This window comes from Terrapene carolina, unplaced genomic scaffold, assembly GCF_002925995.2.
Source record: "Terrapene carolina triunguis isolate 2854851 unplaced genomic scaffold, T_m_triunguis-2.0 Scaffold112, whole genome shotgun sequence".
Taxonomy (NCBI): domain Eukaryota; kingdom Metazoa; phylum Chordata; order Testudines; family Emydidae; genus Terrapene; species Terrapene triunguis.
In genome coordinates, this window is record NW_020664463.1 from 14,118,500 (window position 1) to 14,142,390 (window position 23,891).

Consider the following 23,891-nt stretch of genomic DNA (forward strand, 5'->3'; position numbering starts at 1 on the left):
GATGGGGTGCACTTGCCCCATGATAGGCTGTAAAGAAAACACCCTTTTGGAAGTGGAGGCATAACCTGAGAGGGAGATGTGATAAAGATTATTCAATGCTTTATATAGAGGACTGTGGTTTTATCCTACCAATTTTTAGGAAGAGAGGTGAACATAATGATCAGGATAGAAGACATGGACATTTTTTAAATTAAATCTGCAGCATTGTTTTGTATCCAGAATGTGGGTCCCCCCCCCCATGTTTCCATTAGTGGAAATAAAAATTACAATGCATGTTCTTTGTCATGAGTGAATATTGCTGAATATAGAGGCCCATTGCAAACCCAACCTGACCATCCACATTTGAGGGTGGGAGGGAGGGATCTATTATTTTACCTTTGGGGAAGAAAGGAGTGGGGAGGGAGAGAGAGAGAACTGCATGACCCTTGGGGGAATTAAAACGCTTACTGAGAATCCACTGGCCTTGTCTTTTGTTTGATTGCATTGTTTTGCCTGAGCTCCTGATCTCTATTAGCCTCCCATGCAGCCCAGGGCTTAACTCTGCAGCTTTCAGTTACAAGTTTGACTGTTTGCCGGTATATTCATTCATGCCAGCTATTCGCTAATATGGCACAATCCAAATATCTCAAAGAATATGGACATTTTTGCAAGAACATGGAAATCTTGGAATCCAAGATAGGGGTCTAGGCTTACTCTAAATCTTATTCTAAGGTTATAATGGGGAATCTCTGTTGTTTATTTTCCACATAGTGCATAGCTCTCTCCTGTTAGGCTAGGTCTACACTACAGCGGGGTTCCGACCTAAGATACGCAACTTCAGCTACGTGAATACCGTAGCTGAAGTTGCGTATTTTAGGTCGGCTTACCTGGCGGTGAGGACGGGGGAAAGCCGACCGCTGCCGCGCTGCCGCCAACTCCGCTGCCGCCTCTTGCCGAGGTGGATTTCCGGAGTCGACGGCAGAGCGATCAGGGATCGATTTTACCGCGTCCTCACGAGACGCGGTAAGTCGATCCCCGATAGACCGATTGCTACCCGCCGGATCGGCGGGTAGTGAAGACATACCCTCAGATGCTCTAGCCAAAATTATAAAATGTGTGTGCTTAAATATGGATTTGAGGGTAGTGTTGGGTGGAGCTATAGAGGCAGGGATGGGAGGAGAGGCAGCCAAGCAGCAAGGAGAATCGAGCAGACAGATGGACCATGAGCAGCCACAAGCCATCTGGCAAGGAGTTAGCAGGTGCAGGTGTATCTGCCAGCCTGGCGGGAGGAACTACTTCTGCGTGTTGGCCATACATTGAGGGCATAGCTACGTGCAAAAGGGTAGGATAGTGAAGAAATGGGCCTGCAAAATTAGCCCAGGGTAACCAGCTCTGTACAGAAAGGTTCCAGAACAGATGCAGTGTAGCAACCTTTTGATCTAACAGCTGTTCCCAATGTTCCTTTACAATGACTTGGGAGAACTAAAGAATTATTATATTTTGGGGGTCAGGAATCTGTTCTGACAGTAGGTTAATCCCAGTTTTAAAGCCATGTATACCCAAGAACAGAAAATAATCTGTGACATGCTATCTTTGGAATACCATACTACTGGACAAATCTAATGGTTTTTGGTTTTACCATATAAAAACCTCTATTTGTCCAGTCTAGATGTAAACCTAACCCTTCTTGGTTTGGCTTCTGACTTTTCTTCCAAAATATTTTCTTCTAGAGGATTTTCCTTCTTTATTTTATATGCTAGCATCTTTGCATTAGACCATTTTCCCTGCTCACCTGAATAATTAAAATGATTTTATGTTTATTTTAATATGTCCCCAAAGCAGTCTGTGTAATAATTTCAGGATGCCATCCTAGATTATGAACAATGAATGTAGCCACTCCCTTTTCTTTATTATTTAACACTTGACTCTTTCGATTATCTACTGTTTCTGTTTTGTTAGGTGTATATCAAAAGTCTAAAGTCTGGATCCATAATTGAATTTCCCTGAAGTTCAGAATCTGGGGTTTGGGCCTAGATTATGACAAAGAGAGGGGCCAGTCATAGATTTACAATCTGGCTCCAAACCTCATCAAAGCAACAAGGTATTTAGTTTGGGCCTACCTCTAAAAGAAATGGGAGCCTCATTTTCAGAAGTGCTAAGATGCCACACTTCCACTGGTTTCAGCTGGAGCTGTTGAATATTCAGCTTTTCTGAAATTAGGCTTCATATCTCTATGTGACAGCTTTAGTGAGTGAGAACAGTCCATTAAAACAAATAACACCATGAGGGACATGCAAGTCGTCTTCAGCTATCTCTCTCACAAGAAAGTATTTATTGTAGTGTGTGTTAGGAAAGGCCACTCTCTTCTGATGTGTGAGTTTCCCTATGTCTCTAAGACAACATAACCCACAACAACCATGCAGTATCGAATCTCATTCAAAAGCCTCTTATTATTTATCATTTGTTTTACAGTAGTGTCTAGAGGTCTCAACAGAGATCAGGACCCAACTGTGCGAGGCACTGTGCAAACACCCAAAGATCATATCGTCTAACTAGACAAGATAGACAAAGTGTGAGCGGGGGAAACAAAGAGATGAAGTAACTTTCCCAAGATCACACAGCATCTTAGTGACTGAGCCAGGAATAAATCCAAATCCAGTACCCTATCTAATGTACCATGCTGTGTGTGCATCTCCCTACAAACCTACAAACAGCAGATGAAAATCTTTAGTGACCAACAGCCCTAATCTTTAAGGGTTCAGAATTATTATTTTCCTATTGCTGCATGAAAAACCAAGAAATCCCCTTTAACCCATCCCCTTAGAGTATGTAGTAGCCCCAGTAGCAGAGGATGTGGAATTGCAATGTTTTAGGATATCAGAAGTGGCAACATCAGGAACATTAACAAACTCATACAGAGGCAGTTTTCTCTCCCTACATTTTGAAATCAGCCAGCACTGAGTGCTGCTCACTAATGTAGAAAGTTCTCTTTCTTGCGGTTTTTAACGTACGATCAGCATGAAGGCTTGTGCTGTTACTCTGTGTTCAAAAGGGTAATTCCCATTCACATCAAATAAATCTCTGACTGGACAAACTCTCCTCCTATATCAGTACATAGCCCCATGTTCTACAAGCTGTAAGAAATGAATCCCCAAACAATGCATTCATCTTGCCATACGAAGGTGAATAGTGAAAAAAATTACACAGATGTTACCTCCAAACATTAGAATACAACCATTTTATTTTAGAAGATGCTACCAAGAAACTATGTATATCCCCATTGTAGGAAAAGGTGCCACCTTGTATTATGCTTGATTTTGTCTCTTGGACATTTACACTAATCGGATTGATATTATTAAGAACCTCGTTTATTTTACATGCTTAATTTATCATAGTCTTTCCAAAATCTGTCTACCAGCAGTTTATTTGTATTTGAGTCATGTTTCTTTTTTAAAAAGCATAAACGAATTGTTTCTGGTCACAAATGTTTACAATAGTGCAGAGGTCCCAATTATTATGATGAATGGACACCAAAATAATAACAACTTTGCCATATAGCATATTCACCATATACAGATGTATTTGATAAGGTGTCCCTTTTCTAACCAGTTGTGGCTATAACTAATTGCAACCTACTTTTTGCTCGACTAACCAATGAAACCATATCACTGAGCCTACAGTGCACGAAAACACATTAAAAATACACTATTTGTTCTGATCACGTGGTTTTTGTTGTATGCCTTTTGAAACAGAAACGCGGTGCCCGCATAGAAACAGGCATACACCCCAAGTCTTCGTGAAGCCAGAGTTTTGCATCCTTCAGTACAAAGTACACAATTCTCTTATAAGCAGAAGCAGTTACAACGGTCATATTCTTGTGCGTATCAGACTAGAATAGAAAGATCCGTAGGGAAATGAACCTCATCACTGGCAGTCCCTTAGCAACGGGAGAAGCAGCCTCCCTACACAAATGCAAACGTAAAGAGACCCCAGTAGGTAATACTCAAACAGCCTCTACCATGCTTTAATCTTCAGACGCTATCATTAGTAAGCCAGAGACAAATGTTTGTCCACAAGATAAACAACCCAAATTCAGTAGGCACTCAACTAACCTCTCTCTAATTTAACTGTCAAAAAACCCCGCAAGATATCACAATGCGTCAAGGTTTCCGTCATTTCTCACACTTTATTGGAAGGGAAGAGTTTAGCTGTACAAAACCCATTGCCTGGGACCCTACACAAAGAGTCAGGCTAACTAATACTAGCATGCATTTGATGGAAATAGAGGAATTTCAGGCGTTTAAATAACGTTCTTGTTGGGCTGGAGAGGAAAGGAGCGAAGTCTTGCTTGCACACAGATGTGTGGATTGCAATTACATTCCTGTTTAGCCTGAGCAGCTTTCTTCTCCAGGACACAAGGCTGTGTTCATATGGATTTATTAATCAAGTGACGTGCTTGTTGATTTCGGCTTTGCTTTGTTATGTGTCACCTTCTGATCCCTTTCCTTTCTGCTCTACTTGATTGCAATAGGGAGCAAGGCTCAGATCTCGCTCTAACTCCCCAAGTCCATTTCAGGCAGCGGAACAAGTGACCTGACTCACAGGATGAACTGGGGATGGCACAGGGAAGGGAGAGGGCATTATTTATCCCCAGCAAATTCTCATGGTCACAGATGAGCGCTCAGAAGATCTCCAAGTAGTTAGCTCTAAATAAAGCATGCCTTGCTTCCCTTGTATTCCCCCTCAGCAGTTGCCTTAGTATTATTATTATACTTCTATAGCTTTTGCATTCGGACCTTATAATTATGTCACACAGCAAGGGAAACCGCCAGCATCCCAGCATCTGGTGTGTGGTTTAAAACTTTTGTTTCAAGATTTGAACTATTTATAGAAGGAAAACTTTGTAGGATAGTAATTTCCTACGGTTTTGAGAAAATATGGCTACGTTTATATTAAAAGGGTTTTTTTATTTATTTATTATAACTTTTGACCTTCTAGAAAAGAAGCCAATGCTGTATTTTATAAGCAAGTGGTTACCTACCAGTAGACATGACCCGCATGGGAAAAACAGAGAGCTTTAGCTATTTGGTTTGATCAATAGCATCCAACTAAATTAAACCGAACATGGCTCCATAAATCAAGCGTCTTTAAAAATCAGTAGCCAAGGCATGTGCATTTCATTAAGAATTAAGAATGCAGAAATAGACATGTTTAGTTTCTTTTGATGGGTGTGTTTATTCTTTCTTCTCTTGCGTGGTGGAGGATTATGTTTTTCCATGGGCTACCAGAAACTAGAGATATACACTGTGTGTATATATATAAACGGAAAGAGGGCAAACATGTTAAAATTACACATGCACACACAATTCAGAGGGCAAAAGTTAAAGTCGTGGCATCATAAAAAAGTAGACTCTGATCAGGACACTGTAAATATGAAGTGAGCGTGAAACAGGAATCCTGAAACAGGTTTTCCTTATTAGGCGGAAGGTGCAGGTTCAAGATCTCTTGAACGGAGTGGTACCGTCTTTGGCAAACCTCGCAGCCTCCCTCAACCACAGAGCCAGGTAACCCCGGCAGCTGCCTACTGAAACGTGCCTACCGCGTCTTTTATGTCCCTCAGACCCAGCCACGGGCCCGATCCTACATTCTTTGTATTTGACGTGCTAAACCTCCATTGAAGTCAGTGGAGTTCAAGGTGCTCAACGATCGGACCCTAAAACTGTGCTCGGCTACTTCTGTTCTCCACATTACATGTGGTTAGCACTCAGGTGGCGTTGGGCGATCAGAGGCACTTGACATTTTTTGCCCTCATCCAGGGCGCAGTTAGTTTCTAGCCCTTTCCACCTGTGAGCCACCTGCGAGATGACTTTCAGGCGGACAGGAAAGCTAATGGGGTCCACTCCTGAGGTTGATTTTTTTCAGTCAGCAACACCTGACAGCCTAAAGCCAGGGACAGCTAGCCAACCTGACGAGAGACCTGTAGGACCACCAGCGCCGGCACTCACTCCAGAGTTAACAGGAGCCAAGAAAGCACATATGTGATTTCAGGGATTTTATTTAAAGATCGAAACTATTTCCAGTCCCACACACCCTTCCCCCTCCCCAGCCCCTTGCTCCCCAGACCACGAGAAAGGTTCTGGAGCCAGTCCTAACTCCTAAATCAGATCAGAGATCATTTATTCGGGAAAGCATCCAGTTATAGCAACCTATCGGTAGGTGCATTTGTCCAACCTAGCTTTGTTTTCACAGGCTTTGATGATTTCTGCTTTAGTCTATACAGATGCCCCGGGCTGTATAACCTTAGGTCTGTATGTATATATATATTTTCCCCCTTTAAGAACATAAACAGATATTGCCCTTCCGGAGGCTTTTGCAATTCCTCTGGGAAAAGCTGGACCCTATGTCCTTTCCTCCTAAGAGTTCAGGTGTGCTTCCCCATCATTCAAGAGCTGACAAACGGTGACCTTCCCACGATAGCGTAAAACACTCGGAGATATGGAGAGATGTGGTCTGTGCTCTGCCGGGTCTTAGGTAAAGCCGCATCCCGCGTTGGGGAGAAACGAGCAGCTATCAACCAGCTTCTCCGGCTACCTGGCTGCATACCCCCCCCGACAGACTTAAAACATCAGCATCATCACACATTTCACAGACCTGCTACAACGCTATGTATCCCGGCTCCCTTCTGTCAACTCGCCCCCAGGTAGCTAGCGGGGTCATTTTAAAGAGTATTAAAAAAAAAATCTGGATCACTTACAGGTAACTCCCACTGGTAAGGATGAGGAAAATCTGAGGGTAATACACTGAGAGTAAAACACTGCGAGATGAAAAAAGGAGCATGGCTGAATCCCGTTTATACTCTTGGAGTTCGCTTCCTTGGTTATTCCTTTCTGGCCCCCCCAGATCGTTATTCCCCACCCGTTTTGGTGTCAGCTGTGGCCTTTTTGCTTGAATCTGAGTTGGAATCCAGTCCCTTGGGCGTGGGGGGGCTTGTTTGTTTGTTTGTTTTGTTTGTATTGTTGTGCCTAGTTTCCCCTTGGTGCTAAAGCGTATATGTTGCTGCTGCTGCTGCTGTTGCCTCTGGCTCTGGAATGCTGCCTGTCATGTCTCAGTGGTTGGAAGCTGTTAGAGAGTGGGTTCGCTTGTTGGAATGATGATGGTTTAAGGGATTTGGATGGCAGAAAGTGCCTCTCTCTCTCTCTCTTTTCTCTCTAACTCTCCTGAGACTCCAAGCTGCCATTGGGCAGTCAGTCACTGCAATCCGCCTCCTTTTTTTTTTTCTTTTTTTTTCTTTTAAAGGGGAGGATGACAATGGAAAGACACTGATCTAGCCAAAGCTCTGCATTCTAGCTGTGTGCACTGCCTGAGACCTCCAGATACATCTTGCTTTGAAAACAAGCCTCAGCAACTTGATCATGTATTTTAAACAAATCATCCGCTCTGTAGACTGCAGGCTGCGAGCTCCGGTGCCGTGTAGATGGCACTATTTCAAAAGCTCGTGGTTAGAGGATGCTGAGGGGACTGGGCAGCTACAAACGCAAAACTTAGTTTGATTAAATTGTTTTATTATGGAAGGCTGCCCCCCCCGCATCTGAAACACCGCGAGAGAAGCTGGTGGAGGGAAGGATCTGTTATTATAGCCTCCTGAGTTGAAAATTAAGCATTATTTCAAAGGGTCCTTTCAGAAAGCCAATGTTTATATAGTCGCTGAGCAAAAAATAAACAAGCAGGCAATCCTTTGAATCCTAATTTTTTACTGGCTTGGAGTTCGGGTGGGGGGAGTTGGAGAAAATGAAGTAGCTTGTTTGGGGGGTTATAGTCCTTTGCCAACATGCCTGGTATCTCTGAGCGGCTCAGGAGGCATCTTCACACACACCGCTCACATTTCACGTAGAATAAGATTTTCTTTATCAGAAGATGAAAGTTTGAGGAGCCGTTTCATCTGCTGTTTAGTTCCCTCTTCCCTGTATTACTTGGAGGCAGTCTACGTACGTTCTCAATGTTCTCGCTGTTTACTACATTATTATGTTTTCATAGGGTTAGGTAATAAATAATATTACACCTAACGTGTTTCTGAACGTATTGCAAAGTCAGCCAGTAACTAATACGTCAGTGAAAAGTTTGTGATGAACAATTATTCTCACAGTTTGCGCTGTTGGGTGTTTCCCTTATTTGGAAAAATCATAGGGCACTGTATTTGTTAGTGAGAAGAATTGTGGGGAAGAAAGACACGTTAGCGTCCAAGAATTGGAATTGGAAAAGGAGCCCCGAGAGAGAAATATGTATAGCAGGTACTTTAGCATAAATGCAGCGGAAAAACACCAGGTCTCTCATTTTTGCAGTTTTCTTTAATCCATATGTAAATTATGTGTTTTCCCATGTTAGTTCCCAAATAATTGCATGAGTTTTCTTTAACTCGGGTGTTCCAAATATCGTGAAAGCATCTCTTGAGAACATGTAGCTAAATATCTTTGGGTGTCTGTTATGCAATAAAGGAATCCTCCAAATGACGTTAAGGTTACAGACTGAGTCTAAAATGTTTACATTTTCTCTACCTATATTATCCGAATCGTTACTATTTTTTGTTTTATTTAATCACTTTCATCTACAAGTTTAATATCATCCGTTAGTATAATTAACAGCTTGAAAAATATAATCTTAGTGAATAAGGGGAAACGCTTTACATTGTTTAAAGGATTTAAAGTTTAAATTGGATCCTCTAAATTGTCATTTCTTTGTAGTACATACATATATACGTTCCGCTCTCCATCCCACTCTCTCATATACATATTTATATGTATGCGAGTAATGATTTAATTACGTGTAACTATGATAAATGTAAATCAGAAGAGTTTATAACAAATGTTTTTTATTTTATTTCTAGCATGCTTTTACAGATTGACCATTCAGCTACATTTTAAAATGTTTCCTCTTTTAAAGAAGAGTCAGATCCATGTTTAAACAGTAAACCTTCCCCACTTGGTACTGTAAAACCTCCTGAATGAGATGGTAACATTTCACCTGGCTAGTTGAAACTAACATGATTTGCACATCTGTAACTGTAGAATTAGGACCGGTATTATCTATAGCGTTAATTTACAATACATGACTAGATTAACACTCTAGAAAACCAAACGAAGTCATGCAATTTATTCTTTTGGAGTGACACTACGAAATGATAAAACGAGAAATAAGTGGAATTAAATTCCATAAACTTCCCTCTGTGTGTGTGTGAGCGAGAGATGCATTTGCTCCTATTGTGTTTTAAAACCGAATACCCTCCCTGTAATAAAATGGTGTTGTAGTTTATACGATTATATTATCTGTAACCCCAAATATGACATTTTTGAGCATGTACCGGTTGTTCTCCCACAAACAAGTATGCTCTAAACATACCATAGCCAGAACAGCAGTGAAATGGTTATCAACACCATCCTATAGAATGAGCCTGACACAGAGACAGTATTGAAGGAACTATTTCCCCTCTCTTTTATCTGTCTACTCCGAGCTTCAGTTTCTTTCTTTTGACAACTCTGAGTGCAAAATGTCCAGAATAAGTGTACATCAAAACCTGGTAAAACCTTTTAAAGTATGTCTGTAATGCACAGAATTGATTTCTTCACGGAAATAATATTCATTGCGTATGTCCTGCAGAAGTTAGAGTATGGTGCACAACAACTGAGTTGTCTAGAATTTGCAGTTGTCTGGCTGGCAAGCCATGTGAGAAGGCATAGACTGTCACTAGTGTCAATAGTTTTTTTTTCGTGATGGCTAGTATTGAAATCAGAATAAGATGACAACATTTCATTTAGCCTTTGTAAAGATTCTGAGTGAAAATGTCAAAATAGTCCACGGGATTTAGACCCATTGATTTTACATGGAAGAGGTGTGTGTAAATCCTCTAGATTGCTTTGAAATGTTCAGTCTCTGACTATAGTAGTTAAAATATTATTAAAGTTTAGGAGCGATCCGGTATTTGGACCCTTCTGGGAATTGCTGTTTAGACTAGCCCGGAGATTAAGTGCTCTCTATCTTAGTTATTTATTTAAATCTGATTATTTCCTGTACGCTTTAAAATATTCATTTTAATGTTCTTTCATCTTTAACAAAAGATGAAGCATTAATAGCTTGATTCTTGCTGGCCAGACCTAGTTATCATGGATCAAACTTTATAGGATTTCCAGAGCAGCGATGCAGTTTATTTTCATTTACAGCTAAGGTGCCTGGAGTCCACGTGCATTGAAACCACGTGAGTATTTGTTATCTACTAAATAAAATGCAAAGCCCTAGAAAATAAATAAAATGCTAAACCCAAATACCCACGTGGTTTCTGTATAAGAGGAAGCATTTTATTTGTGTAGTTACAAAATTTGAGGTGTGGCCAGTTCCCCAAGTAGTGATAGAGCGCTGGAAAAGGATAATAAGCTAAAGGTTTGTGCATCTGCTACACCATCATTATGTTCCATAGATTAATTCAACCAGGGAAAGCACTGTCAAGAAATTCATTTATCCCGTTCCGGGACAGCTTACGCAGACAAAGCTCCCACTGACTGCAAGATCTGACCCATAAAGTCTATTTATGTCCACGAGTAATGTAATTTAGAAGAGCGCCTCCAAAGAAGGCGCGATTTCGTTGTCGTTTTCTGTATACTGCCACAATAGCAAAACAAATGTTCACACAGAACCATCATTCGGTTTCTGTTCATCAGTTATTTTTATTGATCACATGTGCTTAGAAGGAGAAAAAAATGCCCTCCCGCCTTTTCAAACACATGCCCGATCTTACTAGACTAACTGATGCTGAAAAGACAAGGGTGCAACATTTAAAGATCATGAAGACACGCCAGACTATATGTGCCGTATGCCGTTGCGAGGTGACATGAAAAGCCAGCGCATTATAATTTCATGCTGCTACCTGGTTAACAGGGCATCCACCTCTACAGGAGGAATCATCTTCCCAGAACGTATCCAAATGGATGAAATGGCTCCACTGGATTAAATAAATGGCTCCACTGTGATCAAATAGTTAAAGGGCTTTCAACCTCTTTTCTCTCCCTCGCGTCCCCTCCCCCATGTTACTCTAACTTTCCATTCACAGTCAATTTTGTTTTCTTTCGTTCCAGTGCTGATGCTTAAATATGTTCCTTACCTGTTCTCTGTGAGAGAATAAAACGAAAGGAAGCATCACATTGACAGCACTGGTTTCAATTTAGCCCAGAGTTATCAGTGGACTCCACCTTTACAAAGCTTGTATCTATTATTCTCAGACTTTACTTTTTTATTTGCAGCTGTGGTACAGCTATTATTTTTAATTTGCATTTTTTCTAACAGCCTCTGTCGTTATGCAACTTTTGCGGGCAATACTTATTTGCAATATCGGACATTAATATTTTAATCCTGGTTGAAAACTAAAGGAAATGCTTGCTTAAATATGAGATGTTTTAACCTGCCTGAGTTGAGGGGTTGGGGTTTTTTCATTTTGTTTTTTTTAATTCGAATCTCAATTGAGGATAAAACGTTGGTTATTCCTATTTTTGTCTCCGGTGCTGCAGGTGAAGTGTTTGCCATAACAATGCAATAGTGTTTAAAATGTGAATACCTCAGAAATCTCCCCATGCTCAGTCCTCTGATTTCCTGTGTTAAATAATTGGCGAAATAGTTAAGGAGAGGTCTCATTATTGGTTCTCAATATGAAGTAATGCTTTACCTCGTGCCCCTCACTCTTGCAAAACTCTCAGTCAAGTCACAGAATGGAAATGGAGTCAATGGCAATTTTGCCTAAGTGAAGACTGCTGGATCGGAATTATACCCTCTTGTCCTAATTACAAATGCCAGTTTCTTCGTTAAATTAAAAGCGCTGACACCCAATTTCCACATTTATCATTGGGTAGGCAAATGTGTATTTGATGCTTCCTTTCTGAGGCTTTAGTTTGCCAGCGTCCTCTCATTATGTAAGTGGAGCTTTTGCAACACTTTATTAAGGTTTTAGTATTTTTTCCATAGCAAATAAAATAACTGCAAATAACTCTTGGCTATGTTGGCAAAACAACACTCGTATTCATACTGCAAATTAAACCCAAAAGCACTAGAAGGCAGACTGCTACTTTATCATCCCATCCTTTCCTTTCTATGCAAAAACCTGACTCCAAAAAGGTATCATTACTGCCAAAGGATATAGTTTCAACAAAATGGTAGTTCCAGAGCTTGATGAAAGAGGAAATAATTGCATCCCACATGTCTAGCCTCGAAGTAGCCCAGGATCTCAGAGCAAATTTCTCTGCTATTGTTCAGGGAAAGTGAAATATCATCATCCCCTTAAAGGAATGGTGAAAGATCTGATGGAGTTTCTATACGAGGTTTTACAGTTCTTGCTACACACTCGTTTTTAGTTATGGGGACAATTCATCAATATCCTTTTGTTTTTGTTCTGAATTCTCTTTTTTAAAGTTGCACGTTTAATGTCTAACAACAAATGTCTGCCCCTCCAGACTTTACCATATTCCAAATCTTCTGTTCACTTAATTATAAAGCCACTATGGAAATGAATCTAGTCTAACAAAGTCATTCCCTTGTACTGCAAACTATTTGGTCTTGTCTTTTCGCTGTGAGAGATCTCTTTCTTTAGCTATCTAGGCATGTACAGTGTTCTCATCGTTGTGGTATCTAATATCTGAATACATATATGGGCCAAATTCGTTCCTCATTTACAACGGTGTAAATCTAAACCTTAAGGATGACAGACGTTAGCACTATATTACATGATGACACAAATTGGTTAGCTACAATGAAAAGCTAAAAACAGCTAAAAAATGCTAAAAAGCTTCAAAATCAGAGTAGGCTTTCAGGAAAAATCGAATATATATCCAGCAGATACCCCTGGGAAACAGTACCAGCTAACTTTCCCCCTGTATGCATATAGGCCAGTGCAGAAAAAAATCGATTAAAGGCAAGGGGCTGTTCTGCCAAGGCAAGATCCTTAGCAACGTGAAAGATACCCAATCATTCCGATTCTGTCTATCTGGTCCCTTTACGGTAGTGTCTGGGGGGATAGTTGTAACTCTTTCAACTTCGCGTTGTTATTTTCAGTGTTTTCTTATTGCTGAGTGGAGCTTCGCTTATTCACTTAACGTACACTCTGCTTCCTTCCCCTGACCTGAAGAAGAGCTCTGTGTAGCTCAACAGCTTAGACTTCTACCAGCAGAAGTTGGTCCAATAAAAGATATTATTATCCCACCTATATTGTCTTTCTAATGCACTACTAACGGGCAATCTTACATTTATTTCCTGTGCCCTGCCACATGCAGTTACTGGAGTTCTGTACCCTGAATCCATTTCAGTAAAGACAACACAATCGTGTGTATCTGGTTAAACCGACACCTGAGAATAGCAGAGCTATGTGTAATGGGGACCTGGGGAAAAAACTAGCTTCTGCCCACTAGGCAACCTGCGGGAAACACTCCGGAAAGCCAGTCCATTGGGCCACATTTCTTGGCTTTCCTATCCCACTGTCAATAAGGGCATCCTCTCCTCATGCCAATTATCTACAGCCCTCTGATTCCTTCGAGATGGCTAGCTGGGTGATGGGAGAGTGTAAGCAGTGCTTGAGCTAGTTATTTTCCCATCAGTAAACTGGCCCTTTTGAGCTGATTTTTCCCTTGTGTGATCTTAATGCTCTGCTATTCTGTTCACTTGATTACGGATTTCCTCCCTCTGCCCTTCCTTCCCCCCACCCTCAACTCTATGATATTTTGCCCCTGCATTGCACTGCAGAGTACTGCACTGCTTTCTGAAGCTCCTCCGCTTGCAGAGAGCAACGCAAAATATCATGTTAGGTAGGTGGTGCGGCTCTATTAAAAAAGTCAAGCGTGTAAAACAATATCAAAGGAAGAGGAGGGTAAGGGATGGCTGATGTAGTTTGTGCTCCAAAGCTGTATAACATTATGGCTTGGAGGGAGGTGGATGAGGGTGGAAGATGAACCCTAGTCTTTTACCAAGAGGCACTCTACATTATGTGTAGAGTGCCTCTTGGTAAAGTGGGCATTCACCCACGAAAGCTCATGCTCCAATACGTCTATTAGTCTATAAAGTGCCACAGGACTCTTTGCTGCTTTTACAGATCCAGACTAACACGGCTACCCCTCTGATACTCTACATTATGCTGGATTGTGGTGCAGTGCCTGTATGACTGAGTCTTTCTGATTGCACTCAGTGCAATTATCCTCACTTTAATATAATTGCAGCTCCTCCCTGCTCCCCCCCCCACACCTGTATTGATTTCAAACTGAGAAGCAAGAATTTTCAGATTACAACCCACTTTATGCATTCTTGATCATTTAAAAAAAAATCCCGCAGCTATGCTAAGGCAGGATCTTTTAAGAGTTTGCAGCTCGACAGGTAAGAACTCGGCTGGGGCTCAGGAATGTGGAAATACAACTCAAGTCAGCCTACTGCGAGAGCAATATTAATAAGGGCATACAGGTGAGTGAGTGAGAGAGAGAAACTTGGCAACTAAAATAACACAGTGATCTAGATCATTGTGGTCAAACAACAAGCAAACATTTGACTCCCCAATAGCCCTGCTAAAATGTGGCCTGGAATGGCTGCAGTCAATGAGCAGAACACTGCAGCGATAGCCCGTGGTTCCTGGTGTGGTTCAGGGTTGTTTTATCAGAGAGGTAGACGGACCAGTTGTCAAGTTAATTTCAACACGTCTGTGTGATGGATAGAAGCGCAAATTGTGTCTAGGCCTGCATAAAAAAAAATCCCTGAGAGCAGGTTCAGACCAGGGATTTTCCCTTGCCCCCCCCCCCCCCTTTGACTACTTAAACTCTGCTCTATTGTCTCATCTCATCAATAGTGGCTGAGCTAACTCGGTCAGTTTTCTGAGGGACTGTATGCCAGAGCTAATATTTAGATTCGATTAAATAATCCAAAATAAAAGAATCTCCCCTCACGGCCAAACTGGTCCCTGCAGACTGAAAGTTACTGTAGCTTCTATTCGCCGGTCTCTTTTAAAGCAGTGGCATTCTGATTAGAATCACAATAAGGCATTTAAAAGAAATACACATTTTCACTGTTCTTTTGCTGATGGATGTGAAGCCTCAACACGTCTTCAAAGACACGGGGAGACAAATATCACATATTTTTGGCAATATATTTTGTTCACAAGTTTGATCCAAAAACCAGAGGATTAGTGCGGACAATCACTTACCCTAGTTTGACATAGATGACTCCAAAGCATAGAAACACGTAGAAAATCCACTTTCGAAAGTTTCTGTGCATGATCTAGAGAATGGACTGAGCCATAAAAAATGCACAAAAAGTAGAACTGATCTCTGCCGATTAAATCCCAGTCAAGAGCATTTCTGAGGCTACCCAAAACCGGAGCCGGTCGAACTGTAAAAACTCAACAACGTTCAGACAAGATTTTTTTTCTAAAACCATGGTGACCAAAACTGATTCTGATAATGGGGGGAGGGAAGGGGGGGGGCAGAGTTTATCAAAAAGGCAAATCAAAAACCCAGGACAGCCCGTCTGAGAGAGAAAATGAGCAAGCCCTGATCTTGATCAACTACCTCATAGAGCCCTCAAGTTCAATGTGTTTTTACTTGTTCTGACTTCCCCAGGTGACACCACGTATCTTGCAAGCTGTGGCTCCAGGTAGGAGGAGGATCTCTTTCACTCTCACACTTTCACTCTCTCTCTCTTTCTCCTCCCCTCCTCCCCCGCCCGTGTGTGCGTGTCAGAATCTACCGCATCTCATCCTTTACACACACATATGTAATGCAATGAAGCAGTCACTAAAACCTTTGTCTCTCGTGGAGCAGTGTGGCTAGCTTGTTTATTTATTTTGCAAAATAGATGGTTAAAGCTTATTTAAAAAAAAAAAAGCGAAGAAAGCCAGCTCTTCCATGTCTGTGTATATGTCGTTATATGCTGTACAATATAGTGTGTCTCTATATCTGTATCTTGCTAGAGAGCTGAATGTGTGTATACCTGTAGACACGCCTATCACTGAATGGGGTGGTAGTTATATACAGTCTTGCAAAACAAGAAAGCATTCTTCCTCCTTTAAGAAATACCCAGCTTCTTAGCGAGGTTTAAGTTATCCAGTTCGGTTTGCCTCAGGGTGCATAGAGATTAATACTTCCCAATTTATGTTCAGTAATTGATACTCAAGCCTGTTTAGAAGTCGAATTTTCTAAATCTCACTGGCTTTGAGATCTGTTCCATTTACTCCCACAATCTGTGGGAATGTTTGTTCTGATATACTGTACTATATGTGTATTGTGTCTATGCATACATCTGTAGGCATATGCATATATAAATAACTCACATACATACTCATCTGTGTGTTTGTGTAAGTTATATATACCTACACCTATGCATATACACACACGCGCATATAATTTTAGTAACAGGAAACCTATAAAGCTATCTGCACCTTACAAAGAGAAACAGCGAAATACACACCGATACAAATGGAAACAAAAGCAGGCAGTGACAAACAAAAGCAGATAGTGAACACAAAACTGATTGTAAGCCATCTTCCTTTGCCTGAGAAAACATTTTTGTAAACGCATCAATCTGTGCTGCTTATATATACTTGAAAACTGTGTATCGTTTTCTAGATGACCCAAAAGATTAACTAGTTAATAATGTCTGGATTTTCGTACCCTGAGCCACAATCAATGGTAACCCCATTCGCACACCCACTTAGCAGATCTCGTTAAAACCCTCAGAGAGCTACTTAAAAGAACATCTATTTTGGAGGAGGTATGAACACAGCGAGGTGCTACAAAATGCTCACAGAAAGGGAGCAAAGTGAAACAAGAAAAGGAAAACCGTGCAGTGGTATTGATTTTCCGTATCTCTCTAGCTCCTGTGGAGTGAGGGAGGAATGACAGACTGAGCCTGCTAACTTTGTTCAGGATCGAGCTCAATTATCTCTCGCTGCTGATCAGTAAAACCATTCTATCTTTCCCCCATACATGCCTCACATTTCATTCTTTAATAATCAACGAGCTGGCTGTCATAGGCAACCAGCCCTCCCCCAGACCACTTCTTATACATATTTTCTTATATGTGATCATCAGTCACGTCTTTCTTTAATGCTGTTTTTTAATATCTTGGACAGTCTATGACTTATTGATTTTCTGACATGCTCACTGTAACTGTTTTAAGTTTATGTTCTCACAAAAGAGAGCACGGTCCCTTTTTGAAAATATATAGGGATAAAACCGTTTTCGAATTCTGATCCACACTGCTTATAGCTCATATCCTAAAATCTTCAACCAAGAATTGTTAGGAAAACGTCCTTCAATCTGCATTTCCCCCCAGGTTTTTGTAATTCTCAGACCTTTTCAGAACAGAATTGTAATTAGGGACTCCTTTACCCCGCCTTCTCCCGGGTTTTAGACCTAGCCTTTCTGCTGGGCATGTTTTTGAACGTGGTTGTAGTAGGTGGAGCTCTCGGGCAGATGGGTGATCCACACTGGAGATGCAAAAGTCCTTTCCTTGCTTGGACAGAAAACGTTAACACGTTTTCTGGAATGACCCGGGATGACTGAAAAAGGTAATTGAGATGTTCACCGGACTGTGGCAGGAGCAGAGATGGTGAAAGTAGATATCTCGCAAGAATTTTGTTTCCTAACCCGTCAAAATTCATTTAGTATCCTTTGGGGGCAGAGGCTGGGTTGGATGCACGTCGCCCCCTGATGGAAACAAGGCAAATATTCTGCTTTTCACAGGGCAGCATCTGCGAGCTATGGGATAACACTGCCACCTAGAGGAAGGAAGTGTCCACCGGAGCAGCCTTAGTGTTGACAAGTTGTCTCTAAACAGGGCCTTTATCTTGAGAAACGAAGAAGAGGAAGAGAAGAGAGGGAGGCAGGAGGATTAATCTTGGAACTTCCCCTCTTGCTTAGCTCCACACTCTTGACACCTTTTGTCTGGGATTTTTGATAAGCATGTGTATGGATCAAGAGGACTAATTATCCAGTTTAAATAATCAGATCTAAATAACAGGAACAGCTGTTCCTCTTCCTCCATTCCCATTTATCACTCTGCAACCCACTCCCCATACCCAATGCTGGGTGGACAAATTAACTGTCTAGGCCATACTGTGAAAGGTGGGGTTTTAAATAGCCCTGGACAGGAACCTGGCTGATATCCTCTGAAATATGGCCGAGTAGATCTGTGAATGGTCCCCGGTCATAGGACTGGGAGCGGTGCTCTGCCACTGACCCTCTGAGTGAGCTCAGTTTGCTTCAGGCTGCTAAGCCAAGATGCCCATCTTTGTAGAGTGATTTGATAGCTAGGGATTAAAATGTCATGAAAGTGCAAATGATTATTTATTAGAGCTTCTCTGTTTGCAGACATTATTCATCCTCAGACTGTTTGGTGTTTGTGATGACTAGACTGGACTTATTTAGCTAAAAGTGCTGATGTGCTGCTAGAATGGTTAAACAGTGTGGTGTGCATATGCTTGGAGTGTCTTTCCCAGACCTAAAGAAGAGCCCTGTGTGGCTGGAAAGTTTGTCTCCCTCACCAACAGAAGGTGGTCCAATAAAAGATATTACCTCACCCACCTTGTATCTCTATTGTTCAGTTGTTAGTTGTCAAGCGGTATAAAATCCTTTTTTTATTTTTCAGATGAAAAGGGAACAGAAAGTTCTTATAATTCAGGAGTTACGGTTTATGGTGTTTGTTTACATATTCATCTCTTAGCTTGGACAATAAAGAGAGACTAGTTAATTCTAGGTTTATTTCTGGTCAGCTACACTTTCTAGTCCTCACCTCATTTTGGTTCTCTGACTAGCATAATTCTGCAACTTCTTGGTTATAAACATTTTGTTGTTGTTTAGTTGTTCCATTGATTTTTTTTATATATATAATCATGGAAACATTTATATTGATCTTAAATTATATTAAAATCTTATCACGAAACTTAAAAAATTTAAAGCCATATCTGACCTGATGGTGTCCATTTAAAAATAAATCTATTGCCCAACCCGACCCCATCCCATATATAATCAGCTTTATGCAGAATGTGCTTCAAATTAATTTACTGGAGATGATAGGAGACTAACGGCTAAAATTATTTTTACTTCCAACATAGAAGTTTTCTGTTTATATCTAAGCTAGTTTAGGTACATTCTTGAGGCTGAAACCCCAAAGGGTCTTCTCAAATCAGTACTCACAAGTTCATATATTGATTTCAACTGTTTAAGTAAAACAAACAAACAAACAAACTGGTTTTCTGCATAGAAAAGCTAGGGCCGGCGTTAAGGGGTAGCAAGCAGGGCAATTGCCCAGGGCCCCACACCACAGGTGGGCACTGCAAAGCTAAGTTGCTCAGGCTTCTGCTTCAGCTCCGGGTGGCGGGGCTCTGGGCTCCTGGCTTCAGCCCCATGCAGTGGGACTTCAACTTTCTGTCCTGGGCCCCAGCAAGTCTATCACTGGTCCTGCTTGGCGGCCCCCCTGAAACCTGCTCTCAGTGCCCTAGGGGGCCCCGGACCCCTGGTTGAGAACCACTGTGATATAGCATGTAAATTCAGTAAAGCTGATAGAGATACACTGAACTTGGTTGGTAAAGGCTTTGTTATAATACTCAGACTCCATTTAGTTTACTACATTTACAGAGAATGATGGACTGATTCCCTGCAAAAATGCAGGTTACTCCCATATAGGGGAATGGAAATTAGGTGAACCTTAGTTAGCAGTTTCCTACTCATTTCCCCCATCTGGGGCGGGATAGAGGAGTTGTACCTCTGTGGCAGAGATCTGAAATTCAGCCCCCTAAACCCACAGAAGGATGAGCCATCCATGTCACACTGCTACCCGGCCCCTGTAGCCTCTTGATAACATGGCTACTGTGGGAACCATACTGCAAAGGACTGTAATGAAGGATTTTGCGGTTTGATGTTCTGAAAGACTTCGCAACACCTTGAAGAGAAAAACAGAAAAGGGGTTTAAATATCCAAAAAATTTCACCTCTCCCCATTGATATAATTAAGGTGGTGACAGTAACAGGACACTTTGACTTGCATAAAACAGCAGTTAATTTTAAGATTAAGGCTTTAGATAAATAGTAATTAGTAATAGTTTAGAGTTAAAAATCCAGAATGGCAGACACAATAATCCTCTATGAAAGACACAGGGTTTAGGGTATGGAAAATTCCATCAACTAATAGGGAATGACTCAGCATTTCTCCCAAGCCCTGACAGGGAGGAGCTAAGACTAAAGATGATGTCATAGGGAGGAGCTCTACCTGAGATGGCATCAGGGGGAGGAGCTTTGCTATATAAAAATAGGATGATGCAATGGGGAGGAGCTAGACAGAAATAGCAATTATGCTGCTACCTGGAACCTGATTGACTGAGCCAGGCTAATTAGCTATGCAAATAAACTGACCTTAAGAGAGCCAGCAGCATATAAGGCCGACAGCTAGCAGGCTGAAGTGTGGTGGTTGGGGTTTTATGGGTTGCGGAGCTGCATGTATGTTGTGGACACACAAGAGCTGAAGAACAGAAGATTCCAAGAAGTAGCTAGTTGCAGCGACAACAGTAGTATAACCTTCTAGAGGGCAACAGCTTCTAAGGAAGCTACAAAGCAGCTACCTCCCCTACTGCAGCAGCACTTGCAGATAACTGCTGTAACCTTAAAGGAGACAGCAGCAACTATCTTCCCCAGGCATGGACACCCTCATCTTTGACATTGACAGAGCAGAAGGCCCCTCAGACAAGTCAGAGGGATTCTGGGTGTGAGTGTAACTCTGATTTTTTTTTTGCTGTGTGTGTGTGTGTGTGTGTGTGTGTGTGTGTGTGTGTGCGTCCCTTGTTAAGCAAGTTTGGGTGTGTTTGTTAATAAAGCTGGATGCCTGTTTTCGAGTGAGATCCACAACCCCCATCCTGCGACCAGCTGATCACCGCTCACAGGATGTTAGTGTTAAGTAAATATTTGTATTAAATCTGTAACATTGTAATGGTCCCTCATACATGTGTAAAGGTCAGGCATACTACATTATATTAAGTACGGTCCCGGATTAAAACTAAGGCCTTTGCGTATGTTGGGTCTCTATATGCCTATTACATTGTAACTGCTATATGGTCTGTATATATCCTGTGTATTGTGTGTCTTATTTTGTTGCGCTGCTTTGTTATATGATTTTTAAAGGTCATTCTATTGTGTTTTACTATGCACTATGTATTTTTTCTTCTTTTCATGCTTTATTACATATATTGTAACTACTTATTTCTTTTAAATACATATGATTTTGTTTTCGAAGAATTACTCCTTGTGGTGTCCATCCTTAAGCAGAAGGCTGTATCAATGTCCTTCCAAGGGTTAGCAGGATTAGCCTGTTCTAGGGGAATCCTCTGTGGGTCAGAGATAAGCCCCCTGATAATACCGTGGCAATTCCTATAGGGCAAGCTAACCCCTTTCTACCCATTTGGATGGAGCAAGGTATAGTGCCCCATGCGAATGTGAGAGCTCTCAAATTAGTGTCCCAAAACCATTGTTGGAGTGCCTTTTGGTCCAAATTCTGGGGTAACACCCCTACCCTGTAGCCCAGATCCACCACAAACACACACACATCCTGGGTCAGAGGGGTTTCCCCCCATACCTAGGAGAAGGTACCTACACAAGTTACCACAGACCCAGTCTATAGTAGCGAGCTCTGAAGTGCCCTGAGAGTTTGGCTAAGGGAGACTATGGTAGAATATTGCTGGCATGGTCCTAGTTACCAATGCTTCTGGACAGGGCCGTCCCTAGGGGGGTGCGGGGCCTGGGGCGAAAGTGATGTCAATTCCCGGACCGACCGCGCCGGGGGCGGGTAGGGGAGGCTGGGAGAGGCGGTACCTCTCCAAACAACCAGGCGTAGCCCCCCCCCACACTCCGCCCCCCGCAGGACCCCGCTTCGGTGGTGCTGCTGGGCTCCAGGGCGCTGGGGCCACACTGCCCACGTTCCCGGGGCTGGGAAAGCTGCAGAGCCGCCGTGCGCTCTCCCTCCCGGTGTGTTCTCCCTCAGGTTGAAGGGGCTGGGCTGGGGGTAGCCTAAGCCTCCCCCAGCCAACGGTTCACTTGCTGCCCATGCGGCACCGGCCTGCGGGGCCCCCCAAAGCGCAGGGCCTGAAGCCGTCACCCCGATTCGCCCTTCCCTAGGGATGGCTCTGCTTCTGGATTCCACAGGTTTTGGACAATCCCGGCACTTTCCTTAGCTCACACCTGTGGGTTTCAGCTTGTGGAAGCGGAGAGAAGCATGGGGTTCCATAAGCCAGTGTGTAGACTAACCAGCTGAGGAAAGAAACTTTAAAATGCCAGTTACAGGTCATGTCACATCCCTTTTCTCAGGGCTTACTTTATTTCCAAGAATAAGACTTAAAATCAGAACAAATGAATTCAAGCTACTGGATAATAACAATCCAAGCTTCAGCTGGCTAGGAGGCGAGAGAATACATCCCTCCCCTATGAGAACCTGGTTTGCATCTGCTTCCTCTTTCCTTGTATAACTCTGCTTAGATTCAACATATAACGGGCAGGAACATGGTAACCGCTTATATCCTGGAGCACCTTTACCTCTTGTCACAGGCCTGGGTGAGCCACAGGAATACCCGTCTGCATTTATCCAATCTAGACACTGGCTGGCACTGCTGTTCCATGCAATTGTTGATGAGGAATTATTATCTAGCTCTAAGAAAACAAAAACACACAAAAATGTTTCTTGAAAATATAGAGATGAAAATTTAAAGAAAAAAAAGACAGCTATGGGTTAAAATAAGGAAAGTGGAAATAAGAAGGACAAAACAGGCTAGCATCTTATACCTGATCTTTCCTATGACTAGTGTTTAATCTTTGGAGGTATAGTGTATTCTTTTGATGCAACCAGATAACCCCAACGGACATTAATTCCTGTGCTCTTTTCGCATGTAGTAATCCCATCGATTTCAGTGACAGTTCTACCAGCAAAAGAAACACCTGACGTTATGTATATCTGCATTAAGAAGAAAATAATTCTCAGTAAGTCTAGATTAATGGCCCCTGTCAGCTAACTTGTATGTTAATGAGTGCTTAATGCTATGTGTGAATGTTAGATATGTGTAATGTATAAGTATTTAATGCCTATGCACGTTTATTAGATATGTATAATTACATACTATCTATGCTTAATTGCATATGTGTATAGTACCTGTGTTCCCACTCTTCATCTTCTACTCGATGCCTCTGTGCTATTTGTCAGGCTGCTCCCTATGCTTGTGCACCTAGCTACCTCATTTTCGGCCTTCACATCTCTCCTTAAAGCTCACTCTTTCAGTTAGCATGGGCTGCCAACCTCCACTCCAGGCAGGGCCAGCGCTTCCACTAGGCGACCCTAGGCGGTCGCCTAGGGCTGCAGGATTTGGGGGGTGGCATTTTGCCGTCCTCGGCGGCAATTCGGTGGCGGGGGTCCTTCCGCTCTGCATCTTCGGGGCGCTTTGGCAGCAGGTCCTTCACTCGCTCCAGAAGGACCCCCGCCACCGAATGCTCTGAGGAGGAGCGCTGCCGCCTAGGGCGGCAAAAACCCTGGCGCCGCTCCTGACTCCAGGGCCATCTTCTTTCAGGCCTGGTTTCAGCAAAAGGGTGTCAAACACATTTGCTGGAGAAGACTGAATTCCACTTTTAGTTATGGGCCACAGGCTGAGGTAAAAATTTAGGATGACACACACCCCACAGTACACAGCAGGATCCCCACTGATGTCAATGGAAGGTTTGCACAAAGATCAAGGGTGGAATCTGGCTTTTATATAGCACCTATCACTCAGGAGGAAAATATGTCCCCTCTTGGGCCACCTTTCTATCTGCCCTCTGTTTCTCTTCCTTCCCCATCTTCCTATTTCTCTCCCTATTCCCTGTCTTTACACCTCTTCTGTTT

General features: G+C 42.3%; 1 protein-coding gene across 2 annotated transcripts in view; it reads right to left on the reverse strand.

Moving 5' to 3' along the window:
* WNT7B (Wnt family member 7B) overlaps positions 1-15,258 on the reverse strand; it is a 131,058-nt gene extending 115,800 nt beyond the window's left edge. Inside the window, exon 1 of one of the 2 annotated variants that reach the window (XM_024218907.2) lies at positions 15,188-15,258. In XM_024218907.2, coding sequence (XP_024074675.1) covers positions 15,188-15,258 — 71 coding nt within the window. Of the gene's footprint in view, positions 1-6,733; positions 6,817-15,187 lie in introns of those variants that run through there. The other variant, XM_024218906.2, reaches the window with a different exon arrangement.
* Positions 15,259-23,891: the final 8,633 nt, after the last annotated feature.